At 43.4% G+C, this 24523-nt stretch overlaps 5 protein-coding genes across 5 annotated transcripts; 3 read left to right on the top strand and 2 right to left on the bottom strand.

Annotated features, from left to right (window-relative positions):
- Positions 1 to 579: 579 nt before the first annotated feature.
- On the top strand, positions 580 to 2015 carry THITE_2050866 (uncharacterized protein; the record flags this gene model as incomplete). Its single annotated transcript, XM_003653806.1, has 3 exons — positions 580 to 797; positions 923 to 1686; positions 1777 to 2015. The coding sequence occupies 3 exons, from the start codon at positions 580 to 582 to the stop codon at positions 2013 to 2015; spliced, it is 1221 nt and encodes a 406-aa protein (XP_003653854.1).
- A 340-nt stretch (positions 2016 to 2355) lies between these two features.
- THITE_2051711 (uncharacterized protein) lies at positions 2356 to 3346 on the bottom strand (the record flags this gene model as incomplete). Its single annotated transcript, XM_003653807.1, has 2 exons — positions 2356 to 2837; positions 2968 to 3346. 2 exons carry the CDS (start codon positions 3344 to 3346, stop codon positions 2356 to 2358), a joined length of 861 nt encoding a protein of 286 aa, XP_003653855.1.
- Positions 3347 to 3836: 490 nt separating this feature from the next.
- THITE_160849 (uncharacterized protein) lies at positions 3837 to 4402 on the top strand (the record flags this gene model as incomplete). Its single annotated transcript, XM_003653808.1, has 2 exons — positions 3837 to 4226; positions 4385 to 4402. The coding sequence occupies 2 exons, from the start codon at positions 3837 to 3839 to the stop codon at positions 4400 to 4402; spliced, it is 408 nt and encodes a 135-aa protein (XP_003653856.1).
- Positions 4403 to 10823: 6421 nt separating this feature from the next.
- THITE_2051073 (uncharacterized protein) lies at positions 10824 to 11096 on the bottom strand (the record flags this gene model as incomplete). Its single annotated transcript, XM_003653809.1, has 1 exon — positions 10824 to 11096. A coding segment is annotated over one exon (273 nt), but the record flags the coding sequence as incomplete, so codon positions are not given.
- A 2754-nt stretch (positions 11097 to 13850) lies between these two features.
- THITE_2089010 (uncharacterized protein) lies at positions 13851 to 22817 on the top strand (the record flags this gene model as incomplete). Its single annotated transcript, XM_003653810.1, has 2 exons — positions 13851 to 14012; positions 22719 to 22817. The coding sequence occupies 2 exons, from the start codon at positions 13851 to 13853 to the stop codon at positions 22815 to 22817; spliced, it is 261 nt and encodes an 86-aa protein (XP_003653858.1).
- Positions 22818 to 24523: the final 1706 nt, after the last annotated feature.

The raw sequence follows: 24523 nt of genomic DNA on the forward strand, positions 1-24523 counted from the left end.
ATACCCCAGCAGTGGTAAAAAGCATCGGCGGGCTGCGTTAGGAGACATTGGATTATCATCAAATACCAGCAACCTTCGGCTCGGACCAATCGATGCAAACCAAGCCAGCACGAAGACTCAACAATCTTCATTTGCACATGTGAATTTGACCTAGTTGCAGCCAAGGCGTTGCCCCTGAGGCGTCCCGCCGGGATGCTTTAACTAAGTGGCGCAGAACAACGACCATTCATCAACCACCTTCCAAACACGTTCTGCGGCCCCCCACCTACAAGGGGCCTGGGAGCACATGGCTCGCGCGAATAGACAGCGCTGAGTGGTCGACAGACAAACGCCACTCAGGGGCTCGCCCAACCTTCCGCTTTCGGCTACCGGCGCATTGAAAGGCTAGGCCTCTCAAGCTGGTCAAACATGGTACAAGATACCACATAACCATGCCAGGAGAGGAGGTTGCTTTCTCCGCCTCCACAACGGCTTACAGTCACTGAATAGTCTCTGTTGGTCTCTTCCGCAACTTCGCCATCCCCGATTACTTTGCTCATCGCTCTTTTCTTTCATTGACACACTCACAGCGACACAGCAATGGCAGCGCGATACCTCCTCCTGGGTGTCGTTACCGCAGGCTGCGTAACAGCTACCTCGGTTACGTGCTCTGCCAGTGCCCCTTTGAGCTGCCACAACACAACTTCCTATGACACCTGCTGCCTCAACTATCCCGGAGGTCATCTCCTCCAAACCCAGTTTTGGGACACGAACCCGGCCACCGGCCCATCCGATTCCTGGACAATTCACGGGCTCTGGTAAGCAACCCTCCTCGCGCCCTTCTTCCCAGGGAACTTTTCAGGATGGCACTTGCTGAGAGTACCCCAGGCCGGACCACTGTAAGAAGCCCCCATTACAGCATGGCCAAATGAACAAACGAGAGGCTAATTTTGAGTCCAGGCGACGGAACGTACGACTCGAGCTGTGACCCGTCCCGCGCGTACACAAACATCACCCAGATTCTCCAGGCCGCAGCTCCCTCTACACTCCAGTACATGCAGACTTACTGGAAGGACATCAACGGCAATGATGAGTCTTTCTGGGAGCACGAGTGGGGAAAACACGGCACCTGCATCAGCACCCTGAACCCGTCGTGCTACATCAACTATCAGCCCACCCAAGAGGCGGTTGACTTTTTCGACAGGACCGTGAGCATGTTTCAGTCGCTGCCGTCGTACTCGTGGCTCTCTGCCGCCGGCATCGTGCCCTCGACCACCACCACCTACACCCTGTCCGCGATCCAGAGCGCTCTCACCTCGAAGTTCGGCTATGCCGTGACCATCAACTGCAACTCGAACAACGAGCTCAACGAGCTTTGGTATCACTACAATGTGCAGGGATCCGTGCAGAGCGGCACCTTCGAGCCCACTTCCCCCGTAGGGTCGGGGTCAACCTGCCCGTCGACAGGGATCAAGTACCTGCCCAAGCCGGGAGGCACTACTGTCACCACCGCCACCACCATGACAACCGCGACAGCCTCGACTCCCGTCTCGTCTGCATCTCCGACAACTACCGCCCCTGGTGGCGCATTGTCTGGCAAGGGCTACCTCAACGTCATCACCGGAGGGGCTCAGAAGGGCTGCATCATCAGCTCCGGAACGTGGTATACCACGGGCACATGCGCAACCTTCACGGCCACGCCGAGCGGTACGCTTCCAGACTCTACTCTCCCCCTGCCCTCATCTTTCCGAGACCGGCCTGTTCTGTTGCGCTAACCTGTTGTACGTACGCAATCAGGCTCCGGTGGCTTCACCCTCACCTCGAGCAAAGGCAAGTGCGCCATCTCGAGCAGCAACGCCCTGACGTGCTCCTCCTCCGTGACCTCTCCCACCGTCTTCACGTACGACGGCACGTACGTCGACTACGCCGGGAGCTCTGCCTTTTACGCAGCCTCGGTGCCGAGCGGGACCACGCAGGCGGCCGTGTACACGACGCCCAACACGGTGTCGCTGAAGCTTACCTGGCAGGCTATCTGATGAAGGGGCTGCCAGCTGCGCGAGGTATGGGAGCATGGCCATGATGAGCTAGGCATTGGGCGTTGCTGAGCTGTGTGAGGGGGCGGGGCTCTTACTGGAGGAAGAAGTTGTGCCAGCAACAGAGTGGGCTTGAGGGCTTCAAATTTCGACTCCGAACAGAACACTCTCCGTGCCAGACAAGCAGTCATCTAGTCCACTACACCCCCGCTATGACGGGTATGATTGTGATGTTCCGAGAAGACTTTACCGTCAAACCGGTCAAAATTGGGTCAAGACGTGCCAATTGCCGGGATATTCCCTTCGTTGATCTCAAGTCGAGGAGGTAATTATGCTCCCACAATCAACCTGAATCCGTCGTCAAGCCCACAAACACAACCAGCACAGCCGCATAGGCCGCAGTAGCCGACATCACTTCGGTCAATTTCTCCAGCCACAACGCCATAAGGAGGCCAAAAACCGCCACGAACACCGTCGTGGACACCAGGGCGGTGTACAGCGTCCTGCGCAACACCATCAGCCACATGGGCGCGATAAGGAACGCGGCGCCGACGGCGGCCACGCCGAGGCGCCGCCGGAAGCCGGCGAACCACGCCTCCCAGTAGTTCCCGTCGCGTGTGCCGCCGATGGGCACGGGCTTATCGCTCGCCGTCGTCCACGCGCGCCGGGATTTCGCCCAGCGGAGAGGGTCCACGTCGTGTTCCATGCCCCGCATGGCGCTCTGCAGCATCATGCGCTCGACGTAGCGCTCGCCCGTCACGTAGAAGGGGTCGTTGGGCTGCCAGATGTGCTGGCACATGTAGTCATGGTCGCGCAGCGCTTGCACTGTTGCGGGCGGGCTGTTAGATGCGATGCGATATCATACCAGCGAGGTAGCAAAAGTTGAACTCGTCGTGAATCGTGATTGTGCCAGAGGTGGCGGCACCGAGGGTCCGCAGTCGCTAGGTAGGCTCACCATAGTCTCTGAGGTCATCTGCCCATCCGGCTGGCTCCTCAGCATTGTATCGTAAGTCGACGACGTGCTGGACGAGTCTTCGTTGAAGTTGACGCAGTCGTAGCCGCTGCAGCTCCGCCAGGTTAATTATGTAGCTGTGTTCAATCTCTCCTTGCGGCTCATTGTTGCTGGAAGATCGAATTCGCCCCGATTTTTTGCGTCTCCAATCCCCAAGAAGAGCGTCGTACCAAGTGTTTCCCGGCTTGGAGATCTTCTCAATTAAGTTGTTGCGATGGTGGTCGATGACCCAGGAATCGTCGTCGAAATCGAGAACCTCTGGACTTGAGAGATCTTTCAACCCGCTTTCAATATCGGCAGGCCGCTTGGCGCGGCCGAACATGTTGCAGAGTCAATCGAGCGAAGAAGGTTGCTACGAGGATTGTGCCGAATAATCATGTGGACAAGAACGACGATCTTGGTTGCTGCGAAGATCAGCGAGTGCCAAACACGCTTGTCTCGCTTCTCTTCTAGGTAGAATGCCATGAGTGGATGGAGGATACCGGCCCCTTGCATCTGGAGGGAACCACGCAGCATGTGGCGCCATGCTACACTAAATCAGCCCAGCAAGGAGCCTCGTCAGTTTGCACACCGCAAAAGGAAGGTCATTCGGGACGCCACCCCCACTGATCGTAGCGAAGACCGCAGAAAAGACATATATATTTGAGCCCTGTACAGTACAGCCTTGTCTCGTCGCCCCTCGACCTACCCTGATCAATGACGCTCGAGTTTCACCAGCCTACGTGTCAGATCAAGCCAGTGCTGGAGAACATAGCCGCTTAAGGTCTGCCCTTCAGACACCTTACCAGCGCCTCTGGCCTCCGTCCACTGCGATGGCTCCCCTGAGGCTGAACGCCACCATCTCGGACCGCCGCATCACCATCATCTTCTCGCACAAAGCATCCGCCATCAACTACGACAAATACCTCCAGAGCCTCGACGACTCCTTTTACGAGAAGCACAACTGCGAGCTCGCCAAGTCGGGCGACAGAATCTCCTTGGACCTCCCCGCCGACATCACCGCCGAGACGAACAACAGGTTCAAGGACGTCACGCTTGTCTTCGCCGATGCAGAAGCCGCCCTGACATGGGAGAGGAAGATGATACTGTGGAGGGAGAGGCTGCCACAGGCGAACAAGCGACGGCTCTCGCGGGCCTTCGCGGTCGAGCTCTTCAGCGGCGAGCTCGCGAGAGCGAGACCGCAAGCCGACCTGGAGTTCTTGGTTCCTACCATTCTTGCCGACATCCATGCCCCAATGAGCAACAGGCGACTCAGGAACCTAACGTCGCCCACACCCATTTCGTTTACCAAAGGATCTAGGTCACCGGGGCGATTCGAGCCGCTTTCAGCTGGCAAAAAGTTCTTGGCAATTCTTCGCAGACGGTTTCGGGCCAGTGACCGAGATCCTATGGTAAACGAAATTGGTGTAGGCGACGTTATTGAAGCGAAGCTTCAATGACAATGCCTTTCGAATATATACTATATACACAGAGGAAGCGAGGAAGAAGGCTTCGGTTCATTTACTAGGCTTTTTCGACAGAGTTTCTCAAGGAGCGATTGGATACCATAGCTATACCGTGTCTTAGCGGTAGAGATGTCCCCAATCTTTTCTCCATCTTTCCCCCTTTTGGCTATATCTCCTTACAATATCGATCCTAAATCAATACAAGATAGTGATATCTAGGTACTCACTTCGTTGTCAGCTTATAGGAGATATAGGATCATCAACGGCCACTTGATATATCTCGAAAATACAGTTTAGTAGGCGTCTATCGAAGGCGATATTGACGTTATAATAGTATAGCGGTATAGCTAACGGGCTCTATCGACAAGGAGCAAGCTAATAAAGCCGCTACAGTTGACGAAGCCGCGTATACGCTCGACGAAGCTAGGTATAGTCGACGAAGCTAGGTACAGTTGGCGAAGCCCTAGGTACGCTCAACAAAGCTAGGTATAGTCGACGAAGCCACATATAGTTAACGAAGCTAGGTACAGTCGACGAAGCCACATATATAGTCGACGAAGCTAGGTACAGTCGACGAAGCTAGGTACAGTCGACGAAGCTAGGTACAGTCGACGAAGCTAGTGTTACACACAGATGGTGCTCGGTGACCATCTAGCGGTAAACGTGTAAGGGTAAGAAAGATCAATGCCTCTTAGCCTCGTCAGCTAATAAGGCGGCACTCCTGAACACTAGTATATATTACAAAAGTATATTGATGCAGTCTGCTGTTCTACGAAGGGGTTACGGGCGAGGTTCCCTTTTTTAAGGGAACGCTCATCACCCTTGACCGTAGTACGGTTATAGGTGCCTTTGCCACAATTACGTATAACAAGTGCCTAGGGATAAGAAGAAAAAGATAGTGTCCTCGCCATTATTATAGAACTCAATATAGGATAAAGGAGTGTATAGAAAGGAAGAAAACTAATCTATATTATACCCTATATAGGATTTCTATATCCATTATTCTAGTCTATAATAAGGTCCTCTATTATAATTTGCCTATTCATTTATTCTACTTATCTAGGTCGATAGTGCTATCGCTAGCGTATAGGTCGTCTCTAGCTATCTTCGACGTCTTTGTAGCTACTCTACGTTTAGTGGATATAAGTGTCTTCTTAACTTTCTTAGAAGGATACGTTAACGTCTTCTACACCTTGTCGTCGATTATTACTTTTCTCTAGCGTTTACTACCTATAACCTCGATAGTTTTAACTCCTAACGTCGATTAAGTATCGTCGTTATATTAACTCTATAGCGTTTTAGCCGGCGTTGCTAGTACGACCGATAACGTAGCTTTGGCTATAGGTATCTTGCTTAGCGTCTTTTATATAGGCAACTATATAGCTTTAATAGTATATACTATAGTCGTAGTTATAGTATAAACGATCTTAGATACTGCTTTATAGTAGCTAGTAGTCTAAATAGATGTTCTAGCTTGTTTTGTAACGGCTACCTTTATAGTAAATAAGTTTGTTGTAGCGGCTTAGGTCTCGATAGCCGCTAGACGGTGCTCAACGTCCTATATATACTATGCTAATCCTATATAAATGCCGTCGTATAGGTTCACTGTCGTTTAGGTAGTGAGGTCGATCTTCTCTAGAAGGGCGTTGTTCTTATAATAGAGATCCGTTATAGTCTTGTTGTACATTAGCTATAGGTCGCTAATCTTTGCTATCTAGTAATAGTATATATTATTAAGGTCGTCCTAGAAGGTAAGACTACTAGGATCTAGGTTATTAGCTTTGCTATTTACTTCTAATGTACTAATGAACTTTGCTAATTCTACTATAGTTTTTTCAACTTCTTTGATATAGACTTAGTACTTCTAGGCGAATTAGAGCAAATCCTTAGTCAACGTTTATACCGCTTTTATATCCGTTTATAGAGATTTGATAGCGTTATTATTTGTAGTAACTATATAGCTAGTATCGCTCGCTATATCTATAGCTTAAGCGTTGTTATAATAGGCTAGTCCAAGCTCTACTAATATTACATTTATAGAAAGGTTGCCCTTGCCCTTAGGCGAGATGTAATATAATATAAGGATTTCTATCGTAGTTGGTATATAGCTTACTATAACTATACCTATCTCTTAGAACTCTTTGAAAGCTCTTTTAATCGTGCCTTTGATCCTCTAAATATATAGGTTATATACAAAGCTAGTAGGCTTATTATCGAAATCCTTCTTTAGGACTATATAGTAAAACCTAGCGAATTATATCGCTAGCTTAGCTATATATTTATTATTGTAACTAAAATCTATATATATATAAGCAAATGCTTTGCTTATAGTAGCGATATACTTGTTTATAGCTCTAGTTAGACGTTGAGAGTACCTATACGATATATAGGTTTCCTAAAGCTCTAGGATATAGTGTAGCTTAGTCGCTATATCCTCTTTATCACTAGTGTAATTAGCACTATCGTCGTCGAAGACGTCTAGGTCGTCGTCAATTACAGTAGCCTCGTCTTCTAACACAATATATAGAGCTTACTAGACTTCCTAGCGCTATACGCTAGTAGAGGAGACGTTGCTAGTTTCTAGATACTTAATCCCTAGTATATATTATAGGGGCTACTCCCTTTCTATATACTTATAAGTTAAGAGAGTTTCTAAGCGCTCTTACATAGTATCGCTATCTAGCGCTTCGTTGTAGTCTTTATAGACTTCCTATTCGTTGTTGGACACTACGATAGGGTCTATAGTAATATTCTACTATCGCTCTTTATAAGTGGTCTCTAAGCTATTTTAGATTACTTTAGCTATATCGGCTTCTTTAGTAGCTATTATTTCGTTGTTATAAATAGTTCTAGTAGCAATATCTTTAGTGATAGTCTAGTAGGATATAGAAGCTTCTAGGGTATACGAAGGAACACTAGGCATATTGTTGATTTTCTTTGCTCCTCCTATTTATTTAGCTATAAGTTGGGCGCTCTCCCTCTTCTAGATATTAGTAGTATAGCCTTTAGCAAGCGTCTTTCTCGTATAGGGAAGTATCTTATAAACGACGAAGGCTAGTCGGGTATCTCCCTCTATAATATTGATATAATTGTATTTAAGTGCTTCGCTACTCAATGACGTTAGTAAGCTAAGAGAATCGACTATATAGTCGTCTCTATCGTTGATATAGGTACTATAAGAATATATAGTAGATTGTCTCGATTTACAAATATAGTATAAGCGTATACCGACTGACGGTAGCTCGTATAAATATATATAGCTTAGTGATAAAAAGGTTTAACGATCGATCGTATAGCGAATACGAATAACTATAATAAGGAATTGTTAGGGAAAATAGATATATTGAGGTTAATATATAAAGAGAAAGGAAATTATAGTAGTTTACGTTAGGCCGTTCTAGAAGTAAATAAAAACAATAGTATAGTGCCTATAGCCGATAAACAGTGTTACTATCTAGCGGTAGCTAGAGAATAGAACATTATACCCTTAAGGCTTAAAGCCCTATATTTTTATAGCAATAAGATAGCTTTCCCTAACCATTTATAGGTCAAGGTTAGTAGTAAATCTATATATAGGAAAACTAAGATAAGTAAAGTACTTAACGAACTAAATAACTATAGTTTTATAACTAAAAGCGTTAGTAATATCTAAGTAAGGGGTAAAGAGAGGAAAAACTAAGAGATCTATAAGATAAAGGATAGCGCTTATATATCTAGTAGTAATATAGTAGTGACAGATATACTAAAGCGAATATATTCTAATAAAGAAAGTATAAACGAATAAAAGGAAAAGAGGGAAATAGGAAAGAAGGAAAAGGAAAGTCAATAATAGTATAGCTATCAATAGTCGTTACCCTTCCTCCGTAGTAGCTCGATAACAACTTAGTTCTAGGATTAAGGAATCTCCTTTACTTCCTCCTATTCCTTAGTAGCGATACCTTTGTTATAGTGTTCCTTCTCCTAGTCGATAGGGTACGCCTTTTCGTACTCCTCGACAAGTTCTTTAGCACCGTCAACAAGCTAGATATATAGGATCTACTAGTTGTCCTTAGCGATAAATCCTTTCTATTATACTAGATACTCGACCTTAGATCTTTAGTTCCTCTAGATAATACGTCGTTATATAATTCTCTCGATTTTCTAATGCTCGTCTCTGTCAACGATTATAAGGCTAGGGGGCTCTATATTATAGCTAAAGAGGTCTTTCCCCTAATCTAGTTTCTATAACTAGGAAACTAAAACTATAGGATAGACTTTCTAACTAGCTAGGAAGTTAAGCTTATAGACGTTTCTATCGATTTTATAGACAATCTTAAACGGTCCTACCCGCTATAGCGACTATTTTCGTTTAGGCTTTCCTAGGAGATAGTATCTATTGTATAGTCGTAGGTAAACGATATCTCCTACTTCGAACTTAGTAGATATATACTTATCGTCGTAATATATTTTTATAATAGCGCCTATATAATTGATCTGTTCTACTACTTCCTTTTAATACTACTATCTAAGGACACTAATAGCTTTGGCGAAGGCAACGGTGCCCTTCTTATAGTGAAGTATATCTAAGATAGAACGTAGTTTAAAGCTATATACCAACTTGTTCAACGATCTTCCGATAGTGACTATAAACGTATTATTAAGGTTGTACTACAATATAGGGAGAAGTAGAGGCTATAGCGTTCTTGGTTTTTCTATAGCTTCTATATAGATAGCGATTTCTATTATCTAGTTTATCCTCTCTAACTAACTATTCGTCTAGGGATAATAGGCTATCGAGAAAAGGAGGCTAACGCCTAGGATACAAAAGATTTTCTTCTATAGGTTAAAGGTGAACTTAGTATCTTAGTCGCTAATGATTTACATTAGAAGTCCCTAATTTATATATATTAACGCTCTAAGGATTATAACGGCCTATTCCTCTACTAACATTTTATTGTTTCTAGCTATAAGAAGCTTCTTTTTACTAAACTTATAGGTAATAGTATATATAGCGTTGAGGATTAGGTACTTTTTTATTAACTACGATATCTCTTTAGAGGGTATAGTAGGTAAACCAACAATGAAATCTATAGTAATAGTATAGAAAGGCTATAGCGATGTCCAAATTAGCTAAAGGTCTCTAGGCTTTAGTTCTCTTAAGGTCTAGTTCTCTCTATATATAGGGCAGTGCTAAATGTATTTATATACTATCTAGCGCTTTCGGTTAAATGCGAATACTAAGAGGTTCGCTATTATATTGTCTATACCAAAGTAGTAAGTATTATCGTATATAACGGCAAGAATATCCTTAATATAGCTACTAGGGATATAAAGCTTCTTCGCTCCTTTACAATCGACGTAGTAGAGGAGACTATCCTTTAGTTCGTAGGATCTAAGCTATAGCTTTCGATACTATTTTCTTTATAGCTCTCCTTCTCGCTCTTTACGTTCTCTCTACTTAGCGATCTTCTTAGCTCGTTCTTCTATATCGTAGAGACTCCTAATAATCTTATTATACCGACGGTCGTTAGGGTAAGCTATAGTTAGCTTAGCTTTAAACTTGTTACTAATAACTAGTTCGAAGGTACTAGTGTCTATAGCGTAGTATTCCTTAGTATCGATCTAGGTAGTAGACCAAATGTCCTCTAGTTCGTTAGTAGTATCTTAGGTTTCGTCAAAGGCGTCCTCCTCGAAGGTCAGTAAACGTAACAAAGTGTCTAGTACAACGTTGAGCTTTCCTAGTATATAGAAAATGTTAAGGTCGAACTAGGATAGCTAGTTTATAGCGTTAACGAGCTTTAAGTTAGCCTTTATAAGGTCTATAATAGTGAAAGACATATACTTTATAATGCCTCTAGTTGCTATATAGTCTATCAAGATGTTTATAGGGTATTAGTTTAACTATACTATTTTTCAAAGCTTTCTAACTACCTATATAATAGCAACGACTTCTACTTCTATACTTCTATACTTCCTTTCTACATTGGAAGTTAGGCGGGACAAGAATATAATAGGCTAGATCTTACTACTTAGGATATCTTAGCTAAGGATACTAGTACTGTCCTATTTGCTATAGAGTTGAAAGACGATTGCTCTATATCCCTTGCCACTTATATCGAGCTTAATAAATAGTAGCTTATCAAAATAGTAATAATATAGGAAGTACTACTTATATAGGTGTTCCTATAGCAACTTAAAGGACTCTAGTTCCGCTAGCGTAGGCTTAAATTTAACGTTCAAAGTAAATACTTTCCTAGCGTTCTTCGACTTAGCGATAGGAAGGTCTTTGCTTACTCTCCCTTAGGTAAAGAGCTTGGTTTTATAGTCCTATAGAGGCTACGCTTTCGCTATATACTATAAGATACTCTTATATAGCTATCTGGCTATACTAAAGTACTGCTCTAAGGTCTTAAGGGTATCGGGGAACTTAAGTTTCTTAAATATAGCGATCCTATCGTCTATCTTAGCTACTCCTTTGCCATTGACTATATAGCTAAGCAGTCTTACTAATAGGTAGGCTACGAAGGATTTTTCTATCGAAATATAAACGTATACCTTGTCGAGGATATCGAGAACTATCTTAATATACTTGAGGTACTCCTCTATATTCTTATTAACGATAATGATATCGTCGATATAGGCGTATATAAAGTGCTTATACTTATAAAATAAATGGTCTATAAAGCGCTATATAAAAGCTAATAAGTTTTTAAATCCTATTAGTACAATGTTCGAGCGTTCTAAACCTTTAGGACTAATGACCACTATATAGTTATAGTGTTCTTCTACGACTAGAAGCTAGAAGAAGAATCTAGAAGCGTTGAATACTATAAAGATCGTGTTGCCTATCATTATATTTATAATGTTATCTTAGTTGGGCAATAGGTATATATCTAGTACTACCAACGTATTTAGGGGCTAGAGGTCTACTATAGCTCTGCCTTTCGTTTTTCTAATAACTGTATAGTAGACTACAAAGACTAGGCAAGCGATAGGGGTCGGCTAGTCTATAAAGTCTATCTTTCCTTATATATATAGTTTATTGTATTCTTTGTCGACGATCGCTTGGTCTTTGGTACTTAGTAGATAAACCTAAATAGGCTTAAGCTAATTCTACTATCTATTAATAAGTAGAATTCTTATCTTCTAATCCTCTAGTATAGGGACAATGCTATAATTATAGAAGACGTTATACTTGTTTAGTAGTGCCTTTATCTCTTCTATATACCGTTTGTCCCTACTATAGATGCTCACCTCTACTACTAACTTAATATATAGGATGTCGTCTAGTTTCTCGATACTATAGGATAGCGTATAGAACTCCTACTTAGTAGGTGGCTTATACTTATCCTCTATTAGTGTCTCTGTTATCGGTTCCTTACTACTAGGCTCCTATTGTATAGTCGTCGTTATCTATATATATTTGTCGTCTACAACGTTATCCTAGGTCTACTATATAAGGTTCTATACTATCACCTAGATGTCCTCCTCTAGGCTATACTAAAGAAGGTGTCTAATACACTATCCTTCGACAATAGTGATTGGGCGAGCAGTATTGTTCTTTACAACAGCCTAGTATACGCTTTTCGCGTCTATAACGACGTCTAATATACCCTTGATGTATAAAGCAAAGTAGAGCTCGCGTTTCTAGCTGCCTAGATTGTTGTTATCGGTGTCTATATACTCGAATATAGTCTCGATCAAGTGTTCCATTATAGGTACGACCATTATGATATTTATAGCTTTCACCTTCTAGATTGTTCTTTTCTATTCTATATACATTCTTACCTTTATATTATAGATAGATCGGAAGTAATAGGTAGACGTATTGAGGTTAATCTTTACTTCGTTATAGAGTATAAAGTCAATTCCAATTAATAGTTTTACTCTTAAACCTTCAATGACGTCGACTATTATAGTGAAGTGACCGTCCACTTTAGTACTATAGACGATTCCTCGGATATAGAAGTTAAATTCGACTTGCTTCTTGACTTTAGTATAGGCTCCAACGCCTTTGACAAAGTACAGCTTTATATCAATCCAACGTAGGTTCTTAGCCCACTTAGAGATAAACTCTTTATCGATAAGGTTAGTATTGCTACTTATATCAAAGTAAACCTCGGTACCTAGCTTACCTAGGTTTATACTAATGTTGATTATAAGGTATATAGCTTGCTTGTCTAATACTTTCAATAGCAGTATATATAGCTATACTTCTATAATCTATCCTTCGATTAGTATAAAGTTTATATCTTTACTATTAAGCTCGTCTTCGTTATTACTAAGGTCGTACTAACGGTCTATTTAGGGTTATATAGGTTTATATTTATCTTCGTCGCTATCGTTGGCTATATATTTAAAAAGCTTATAACGTATCGCGAAGACTCTACTATAGGCGGTATATTGCTAAATCTATAAAAGTTATTATAGTAGTTTATTCTAGCTTAGTCTAGACTAGCAAAAGATATAATATAAGTAGTAAGAACTATTAGCTTCCTCGTCTTCTAATTCCTTGTCCTTAGCTTCAATATTGTATTTATCGACAAGAATATACCTAGTCTTCTCTAGTATTTCGCGATAAAGGTTAGCGTCTTCGTCGTCTCCTATCACTATAATCTCGCTATAGTATAAGAAGGTACCGTCTTCGAACTACTTTTTACATATATATATCTAAATCCATTAAAGTCGTCAAGGTCGAAGTGGTCTTCCCTAGTTGCCATTGTCGCCTCTTCTCTAGCCGTTGAACGGTCTAAGTCCTCCTCTATAATTATTAAATAGTTAATATCCTCTTCTACATCTAGTTGTACTATAGAAGTTTCGGTTACCGAATAGTTGTACTTAGTTACTATCTCTACGCTAATTGTTTCTAAGTTACTAAGGTTTATCCCTATCTCTTTTCTAAGGATTATAATATCCTTTTCTACCTCTTCCTATCTAAAAGGCTCTACTATCCTCCTAGTTGTCTCCTTGTCCTTCGTCGTTGTACTCTATATCTATATTATTGGCAATAGGACTATAGCCGATAATATAGCCCTTGGCGATATCCTAGTGGAGCTTGTCTCTAACGATATATACTTTGGTGTTAAGAATACTAAGGAATATACCTATTTCTATAGTTATATCTAGTTTAGAGTATAGCTAGCGAAGTTCTAGATAAAGGTAATTATATAGATATATTAGACGTTGCTCCTTAGTAGTATCTCTTTAAATATATATATATTTAAAGTATTCTATAGCGAATTTCTAGACTAGCTTGTCTTTATAGTTATCCTTTATAGTATACTAGTTTTCATTTAGCTATTTCTCTACTTTATATCTCTTAATACTAAACTCCTTTTTTAAATGTTTAGTCTATACTTTTATAGATATAGTCAATACTACCTTTTCTATAGTAAAGATATCATGCCCCGGAGCCACCCTAACCCGCGGGACCCGCCTCGGCACCCAGCACAGCCCTCGGAACACGCCTCGGCACCTGGCACAACCCTCGGCCCGACCACCTCGCCCTACATCCGGCACCCGGCGCAGCCTAGCCAACCACAGGGCACCACGCAAGTCATCTGCGTACGCCACCAGGGCGCACGTCAGTAGCCCAGATCACACGAGCCACCCGGAGGAGCGATCGGAGGGGCATAGAGCTAAGCGAAATGCAGGGCATTAGGCTGAGCAAGTACGGAGAACTAAGACATTGGGTCGGCAACAAAGCGGATTAGGCGTACTCAGGGAGCTATACAGGCGCCACAGGATGGCCTAGGAAAGGATCTACGAGCTTAGGAATAGAGGCTAGCTAATACGGAGGAAGATCGAGGGCTAGGATAGGAGAAATAAGGAGGATAGAACCTATAGGCAATAGGAGAGGCCAACGTTCAATACAACCACCCACAACCCCCCCTACCTATAGCTACCCTATAGCATATACTCTGTTTATACCTTGCTCGTACTCCGTCACTTCAACGTATACCCCCTTCCTTCTAGGAGCCCCCACTCCTAACAAGTTGAACGCTCTTATCCCACCTCAGGGAGTTGAACCAGCGGAGACGAGCTATAGCCTAGACCCATACCTACGCTACGCTTAAGCAGAGCCCTACACCCTTGCAATCTCAGGCACTTTCCACCGATCCGACCTCTTTATACACCCTCTCTGTATCGCCTACGCCTAACGCTACTATAGGCGAGAGCTCCCAATACGCCTAGATTGATCTAAACGGCTCCTATATAGCACCTATCGACCCCCTACTCTCTACCTAGGAGCGCGACCTTACTAAGGAAGAGCGCCGTCTAAGCGCTAAGATCGCTCTCAAACGCTACTATCAAGCTATCCTCCAACTATAAGCTTAGTATACACAGCTCCTACGCCAAAATACCCAGCTTATATATATTGCCGAGGGCGCTACCTCTTTGAATTCCAACCCTCTTGCCGCCTAGACCGCCAATACTACCGTGCCGGCTATATCTATTGCTACACCTACGCCTATACCCGCTCCTACACCTACTTCTACGCCTATTGCCACGCCTAAGGCTACGCCTATAGCCGCTACGCCTACGCCTATACCTATAGCTATACCTATAGCTACATCTATTGCTATCGATGCCCCTCCGCCTACTGCTAATCCTAAGTTCAACGCTCCTATTACGCCCTCGCCAATCCTTCCTAGCGCTATAGAAGCTCCCCTCTAGCGTGCCACTAGCTTGAACTACCCTACGTATAGCAGCAAAGATACTTCTTCGCTTTAGGCCTTCCTATACAACTACTATACCAACTTCCAGCTTATAGGCTACTTGCTCAATAGTAGCGACTACGTTATATATATAGCAAGCTACCTCCGAGGCCCGCCTAAGAACGTCTAGGTAAAGTATATTTAGGAGTAGAAGGCCGATCCTAACTTTCGTCTCTTAGCTATCATCTAAGGCGAGTTCGTTACATTCCTTTAAAACGAACTATCTGATCCCGATTTATATACCTTCAGTATAGCCTTAGAGCTTAAGCGCCTTATATAGCGCAAAGACAAGACCGTCCTAAAGTTCGTTAAACGGTTTACCAACGTAATCGCCAATATACCTTCGAAGTAGGATGAACCTACCTATATAGTTACCCTCCTACCGAAGTTCCGCCTAGAGATTAGCTTTATCCTCAACTACTCCCCCTAGTTACCTACTATATTCTAGCAGCTTATAAGCTTCGCCCACTATATCGAGTATAGTCAACGTATTGCTAGCACCTCTCGCTATCGCCCTTGCTCGTCAAACAACGCCCCTATAGCTCTATAGCCGCCACGCCCTATTAACGTCCTACCTACGCCCTTCTAGCGCCTTATTCGATACTTTACCTATAATAGGGAGGGCTATCGCTACGCCAATTGCCCTAAGAACCGCCCTCCTACCTAGCCTACCCCACCTTCTACCCCGCCTATTCAACCTATTCCGCCTACAGCTACGCCTACCTAGCTTCCTCCTACATAGCTCGTACCCTAGCAACCTGCCCTAGATACTACTATAGTACCCGCTACTACGCCTAAGTCACACCTAGTTTACTATACCTACAACGAAGTTAGCTATATCTCTATATTCTACCCTAAGGCCATTTACCGTCGTTATAGGTATATAGGTTATACCACTATTCGTTACCTAAAGCCTCTGAACCTAAACGTCTAGAATAACCTAAACCTTACTCCACTTAGGCGCGACTATAGCGCCAACGCCACCTAGGAACTTAGGGGGCCTAGGTCGTCTCAGATCGAAAGCACTGTCCTTATACGCTTAGATAAGAATTAGAAGCCTACAGTAACAATGCTAGATACTAGGTCGAATTACAATATAATCAGTCGTAGCTTTCTAGCTAAGTACTTATAGTTGACCAAGTTCATTCAGTGCCCTAGATTTGCCGCTATTGGCAATATACTTGTTCTAACGTATAGCGTATACCCCTTGTATATTCGTATCACCGACCACCTTAGATACTCCTAGACCTACCTACTACGCTTTATAGTCGTAGATATCGAGCTATTTACAATCCTCTTAGGCTAGACTTAGATAGAGATAGCTAAGCTATTCTTCAACTACTACGAAAAGACTTGGACTTACCTAAACTCGAAGCGCCACCTTAGCTTATAAGTTGAGCCCAAGTAGAATTAGAGCGATAATACTTTCCTTGTTACTACGCTTATACTAGTCACCGACCTAGCCAAACCGCCCAACCCAACCAACCTAGACGACCTAGCCGAAGAAGACTCGCCCACCGTTAGCTTACAACCTACTACTCCTAAGCTCCTAGAAGTATATAAGGCCTACCAAGACCTCTTCTCCACTGTAGATCGACCTCCCCTACCTCGCTATACTACGCTTGAGTACTATATCGATCTCGAAAACGGTGCAACTACGCTATAGGGGCTAATCTACCCTCTTAGCGAAAAGGAATTGGAAACCCTATATAAGTAGCTCGTAGAGGCTCTAGAGAAGTAGTAGATCCGACCTTCTACTAGTCCTATAGACGCGCCTATTCTATTCGTTCCAAAGAAGGGAGGCGAATTACACTTCGTTGTCGACTATCGTACACTCAATCACATTACCTACAAGAACTACGCTCCTATTCCTCTAATTAGCGAGATCCTCGATCGCCTATCTTCTACAAAGATCTATATCAAGCTCGATTTGAAGGATATATACTATCAGATCTAGCTATATAAGGGCGACGAGTAGAAGACCACCTTTCGTATATATTATAGCTACTTCGAGTTTATTATAATGCCGATAGGCCTGGCTAACGTACCTACAACCTTCTAGACTTATATCAACTATACCCTCTCTAGCCTTGTTAATGTCACCTACATCGTATATTTAGATAATATATTGATCTTTAGCAACGACGAAGCTAAGTACGAATGGTATATACACGAAGTTTTAGAACAGTTACAAAAAGCCGACCTCTACATCAACTTCCCTAAGTGCCAATTCTATATATACAAAGTCGAATTCCTTAGGTTCATTGTTACCCTAGAGGGCATTAAGATAGAACCATCGTACGTTAAAGCCATTGCGTAGTAGCCACTACCTTATAGCACTTACGATATCTAGATATTCCTTAGGTTCACTAGCTTCTACCGTAGGTTCATTCGCAACTACTCGAAGATCTACACTCCCTTGACCGACCTACTCCGAGGCAATCGTACCTTTGAGATAACATAGAATACAATCGATACGTTCTACGAGCTACAACGCAGATTCCAGGAAACGCTTGTCCTACGCTATTTCGATCCTAGCCTTCCGATCTACATTGAGGCAGATACTTCGAAGTTCGCCATTAGCGTAGTCCTCTCCCAACTATTCGAGGGCCAGTAGCACCCTATTGCGTTCCACTCCCACAAACTTAGCCCCAAAGAAATACGCTATAGTACCGATAATAGGGAGCTACTTACACTCGTCGACGCCTTTCGTACTTAGCGGCATTACCTCCTATACTTATAGACTACCGTCATCGCCCTTACTAACTATCTGAACCTCGAGTATATAAAGACGAAGAAGTGGCCCTCTATATAGCAGCTACACTAGAGCGATAAGCTTATAGAATTTAACTTCGTCATTAAGTACCACCCTAGCCTATAGAACCCTATTGACGGACTCTCTCAAAGACTAGACCTAGTAGAAGGCCCTAGCGACGAAGGCGCCAAGAACCCACTGCTACAGCTCCTAGAGGAGCATATTGCTATAGGAAAGGACTATATACCAAGGCACTGCTCTACGGTTAGGGTTGTCACTCTAGCTATATAGCCAAGACCTAGTATAGGCCTTAGAGAGTTAGAGGATACGTATAAGCTACGTAAGTAGGAGTTTAATAAGAGTATTGTACCTAATATACACCTCGAGGAGGGCTATCAGGAGGTCTCATAGTATATAGGTAGCGGCAAACGTCACCGTAAGCCTATAGCTAGGGACGAGGGAGAGGCGATAGCGTAGAGGCCTCGCCTAGATAACGCTTTTCCACTAGTCAACCACAGCTTGGACGAAAGTGCTACCTATAGCCTAGATAGACCTAGTAAACCACCACTAAAGCGTAGCTCCTCGGAGGCCCAGGAAATATACGTAAGGGAACCTGGCTACCCAGGGCCTAGGCAGCGACCCCCCTTGGACTAGACGGCCCATAGCAGTCTAGCTAGTAGCGTATATACGCCTGATCACTGCCTATACATTGCTACCGCTACTAAGAAGCCAATAGAGGACGAAGGCTAGCCTTTTAAGTAGCAACTAATCTAGGTATAGGAAGTCGATCCCTAGGTGACTAAGGGCGCTTAGAAGACAGCTCGTATATACAGGCAATGGAAGCTCGGAGACAATAGCATCCTACATTACAATAGTAGGATCTATATGCCTATAGCTCTATAGTATACGCTTTTAGCGTACTACTACAACGCTACAATAGGTAGCTATAGCAGCATCAAGAAGACTTACAAACGCCTAATACGCTACTACTACTAGCCGGACATACATAGGGAGATCGATCGATATATAGTAGAATACATTATATACGGCTATACGAAAGCGAGAACCTACTGCCCTTATAGCGAGCTCGTAGCGCTATCGGTTCCTAAGCGCCTATAGCAGGATATCACAGTCGACTTCGTCACTGGCCTACCCACCTCCATCGACCCCTATATATACAAACCCTACGACGCCGTCCTCGTTATCGTCGATAAATTTACTAAGTACGCCCTCTATATCGTAACGTACAAGCAGCTCTAGGCTAGCGCCTTTGCCCACCTCTTCTTCGATTACGTCTACCGACCCTTCGGCCTACTATAGACCATTGTTTCCGACTATAGGAGCTTGTTTACAAACGGGTTTTAGCGTATACTCTACGACCTCTTAGATATTATATAAAAGCTAAGCACTATATACTATCCTTAGACTAATAGCCAGACAGAGAGGCAGAATCAAGCGTTGGAGCATTACCTACATACTTACTACGCGTAGGAGCAGTATAACTAGGCGTAGAAGTTGGCTCTAGCCAAATACACTTACAACACCTCAGTGTATTCGGCTACGAAGGCGACCCTAGTATATCTCCTTTACGGCTACTACCCACGTAATCCAGTAGACCTACTTACGAATAGCTCAAGCAACGTTCCTACTACGGAGGAGTATACTAGGAAGCTCGCCAAGGATCAGGAAAGAATCTACGAGGCCCTAGTACAAGCCAACGAAGGTTATATAAAATAGTACAACCGTAAGTGTATACCTATAACCTTTAGAGTTGGCCAATAGGTTTAGGTTGATTCAAGGTATATTCGCCAACGGCGCCTAAGTAGTAAACTCGTAGATAAGTATCTTAGGCTATTCAAAATTATCGCTAATATAGGCAGTAAGAAGATAGTATATCGCTTAGATCTCCCGCCTACGTTCAAGTTCTACCCTGTTTTCTCTATTGCGATACTCGAGCCGTTCAACGACAACCTATAGGAAGCGCTTGTATACTACGATCGTATATAGGTCGTTGTACAAAAGCAGCATTAGGAGGTCGAAGCCATTCTTGATTATATAGAGCCACCTCTCGATAGGTATTTCCTCATTAAGTGGAAGAACTACTCGCTAGAGGAGAACACCTAGGAGCTATATAGATATATTGATAATAGGCCTTTACTATACGCTTACGAAGTACATATTCAAGATGAGCATAGGCGTAGGCGATAAACGGCGGAAATGTAACGAGGGCGCTAAACGGTACTTCAATTAAGGAAAAAAGAAAAGAAAAGGAAAAAAGAAAAAACAACGTAAGAACCACCTACCTACCCAATAGCTACCCCCTATATCGCCAAGTCCTTCTCTAAGCCCTAGATCGACTCTGTTATAAACTTAGCTACCTATACGTTATTAGCGCTCTCCTCGCTACCCTCCTCCCCCTCCTCACCCTCCTCTAGTAGTGGACTCTAGCTCTTTACTACTATCAAAATTTCATTCTTTAATTGTTAGCTACATATACGCTTCGTAGACATAATGGACTTACAAACTTACTACTACCCCCTCTATACGCTTCTACTACTCCTCTAGCTTGGCCAGCCTCTCTACTACCTCCTCCAACGTAGTGCTAGGAGGAGGGGGAGGAGGTAGGAGCGGCGTAGATGTACCGACGAAGCGCTAGAAGCGCCTCTTCAGCACGCCCTCCGCCTTCTACACCTCCCCCCACTACTCCAAGAAGTTCTTAGAGCAGGCGGTAGAGGCGACCGAGGCACCGCTAATAGCCTTGTAGGCCACTATAAGCGCATCGACAACGCCCTAGACAAGCGTAGCCAGCTAGAATATACTTAGTACACATATCGTACATATAGAGGAGACACTTAAAAACTTACCTTTTCATTAGCGGCAAAGTAGTCCCTCTTATCGAGGGCTTCGATAAAGCTATAAACTATAGCGAAGGCAATAGAATAAATCTTCATTTTTTCAAAGGGATCAATAATAACGTAACACATATACAACGAAAATACAGGTTTCAGCTTTAAGGCGCTAAGGTCAACGCCTTTAAAGGAGGAGGGCAACTTATAGCCAGACAAATATAGTTATTTTATATACACTCAACGTAGCGCAAACTAGAACCTACAAGTATATTAGATGTAACGAATATACAACCTACATATAGATATACACCGGCTTAATAGTAGTAGACAAGGGCGCTACCACTATTGAAAAACTTAGCTATACAACGGCGGTAACTACTATTGTTAATATACGTATAGCCTACACCTCCAATATACTTCGGTTACACTCTCTACACTTATAGAATAATATAGGCAACGCCTATAGAGACTCTCTTCTTAGGCGTCGAGTCAAGGTCACTAGACTACTATACTGTTAGCGATTACATTGCTCCCTATCTACGCCCTCTCTATATACCGCCCTTCTCTTATAACCGAAGCTACCCTTATATAGAGTCGAAGGCTCGGATTCCTCTATCTCTTCGTCCTCGTCTTCCTCCTTCTTCTCCTCCTTCTCGTCGTCATTGGCAGGCGTAGCCGCTACGCCAAACGTATACTCTATAGGAGCCGTAGGTACATCGTTGGCGGGCGACTCCGCCTCGCCAACAAGGCGCTCTTCAGGCGCTACGTTGATAGGCTAGAAGCCTAGGCTCGAGAACAACTTTAATATAATTGCTTCTACCTAGCGTATTAGCAGCGTCTACCCTACTCTATCTATCGATATCTTAGCGTTGAAGGTCACTTACGAGGTATAGCTAGAAATGAATAAGTTATTTAAATCTACTACATTATTAGCGCACCATTACATTCTTCCCACTAGCCATATAGCGAGTTCGCCAACTATACGGCCCTTGTACACTAGAATCGCCAGAGCCATCCTATTAATCGAGAGCCATCCTACTAATCGACCGAACTATCGTAGAGCGACCTACCGAGGAGAGGCGAGGGCGAAAGCGCTAAAAAAAAAAAACGAATTATCTATAGAGCAAAGAAGTCAGCTATACGCGCGCGATCAGAGGGAGCGTTAGGAGGAAGCAGAGGGTATATATACGATCGTAATTACAGGCCAATATCGTATTGTCGTCGTAGTAGGCTAGGCACTTAGGTAGACTAGGCACTTACGAAGATAGCGTAAAGGAAGAAAAGAAGGAAAGGAAAGCTAGGAGCCACGAGCCTAGAAGATATACTCAGTAAGGTAGTCCAAGCTTAGAGGGCTCAAAATCCTATATTTCTTATATCGCAATGTTCTAATAGAAGTTTCAATTCCCCTTTTCTATATACGTAGCGAAGGCGCTTAGGATATATATAGTGTACACTCCTTACCTCTTTTTCTTTCCTACTATTACCCTAAATATATACACCTTCTATTCAGTTCTATTCAGCTCTATTGTTGCTTTCCTATTTCAGGCCTAAATAGGCCCTAAATAGGCAGCCCTAGATCTAAACAGGCCACTTCCATCTAGGCCGCCCTAGATCGCGTATACAGAGGAGCAGTTAGATCGATAGAGGCTATATATATAGGAAGATCGTAAGCCACGTATACGCCACCCGAACTACCGCTACGCAATCTGCCGCCAATAGGTTAGGCCATAGGCCAAAGCGCAACTAATAGGAACTACGCATATAGCAAGATCGTAAGCTACATATACGCCACCCAAACTACCGTTACGTAGTCCGCCACCGGGCATATAAGGCTACGACCCCAAGGCGCGACTACTACGCCCCTTAGGCTACAGTATAGCAGTCCCTAGGGTCAGGGACCTTGAAGGAGGAGAGCCCTGTTATACCCCGGAGCTACCCTAACCCATAGGACCCGCCTCGGTACCTAGCACAGCCCTCGGAACGCGCCTCGGCACCTAGCACAACCCTCGGCCCGACCACCTCGCCCTACATCCGGCACCCAGCGTAGCCTAGCTAACCACAGGGCACTACGCAGGTCATCTATATACGCCACTAGGGCGTACGTCAGTAGCCTAGATCACGCGAACCACCTAGAGGAACGATCGGAGGGGCATAGAGCTAAACGAAGTGCAGGGCATTAGGCTAAGCAAGTACAGGGAACTAAGACATTGGGTCGGCAACAGAGCGGATTAGGCGCATTTAGGGAGCTATACAGGCGCTATAGGATGGCCTAGGAAAGGATCTACGAGCTCAGGAATAGAGGCTGGCCGATACAGAGGAAGATCGAGGGCTAGGATAGGAGAAATAAGGAGGATAGAACCCATAGGCAGTAGGAGAGGCCAGCGTTCAATACAACCACCCGCAACCCCCCCTACCTATAGCTACCCTATAGCGCGTGCTCTGCTTGTGCCTTACTCGTACTCCGTCACTTTAACGTATACCCCTTTCCTTCTAGGAGCCCCCGCTCCTGACAAAAGAGCTACTACTTATACCATTATAGCGCTAATCCTCGAAGTAGGGTCTATATCTCTATATATAGAGTCTCTTCTTTTACTAAGTAGTATCTAATAACCTAATCTACCTATTTAACCTAAAGGTTGACGTCCCTATAGTATAACTACTATTTATTGTACTATAGGTCCTAGGGTTCCTTAGCCTCGTTCTCTATATCTAGCTAGAAGAGACTAATATCTTAAATCTTCTATTTCGACGTAGGTATAGACGGTTATAAAAACGTAATACTTCTGTCCTTGGTTTTAGGCTAACAGTCTTCTACGCCTATAGCTCTATTCGCCCTTTCGATTATAATGTTTAGGTTCTTTATTATTCTAGCTATCTAAGTAAGAAAGTCCTATATAGCGAAAGCGGCTTAGATATCTATAGCTCTAGCTACTTGTCTAAAGGGTCTAGCTCCTTATCCAAAGGGTCTAGCTACTTGTCTATATAATAGGCTTAGCATCTCTTAGAATAGTAAAGAGATACTAGAATCGACTAAACTATCTATATATTCTATTCTAAGGTTTTAAATAACTATACCTAGTCTAGGAAGCCTAGATAGGTACTAGGATAGTTGGCTAGGTGTCTATAGCAATAGCTAGAGAACCTAGTTGAAAGCGCTAATTAGCTAAGCTATTAGAGATAACAAGTCTTCCTCTTTAAGTTATTGGTTCTAAGGTAGTAGATCCTATAATCCTCTTCGTAGTCCTTAGTAGCGTCTACTAAGATTATAGCTACTAACGATATAGGTTTTATATCCCTATTAAAGAATAGTTAGTATATCCTAGGTTTCTAGTTACTCTTAGAAGATTAGGCTTAGTAGAGTTGCTAGCTAGTTCTTAGTCGGATTATATCTAGTTCTTACCAATATTTCTAGCGATATAGCTAGTCCTAGTTGCTAATCGTCGATCCCCTAAGGCTTTAGGGTCTTTAGCGATCCCTAACTCTCTAGTACTAAAGTCTCTAACGTTTCTTAGGTTAAGTCCTTAGTCTTTAAAGTAACGTCTTTGATCTTAGGGTCTAGAATAAGGTTCTTACTAATAGCTACTAGGACTTTACGTCTAATAGTTATAAGGTAGGCGTAAGGAATATAATTGTCAAGTATCTAAGAGAGAGGATACTCTACGATATATAGTGTTTCGGCGTACTGTTAGGCGTAGACGTCTCCTTCTAGTGCTTCTTCAAGTAATACTATAGCTTCTAGGTATTAGAGTTCTT

The sequence above is a fragment of the Thermothielavioides terrestris genome, chromosome 3, assembly GCF_000226115.1.
Source record: "Thermothielavioides terrestris NRRL 8126 chromosome 3, complete sequence".
NCBI lineage: Eukaryota > Fungi > Ascomycota > Sordariomycetes > Sordariales > Chaetomiaceae > Thermothielavioides > Thermothielavioides terrestris.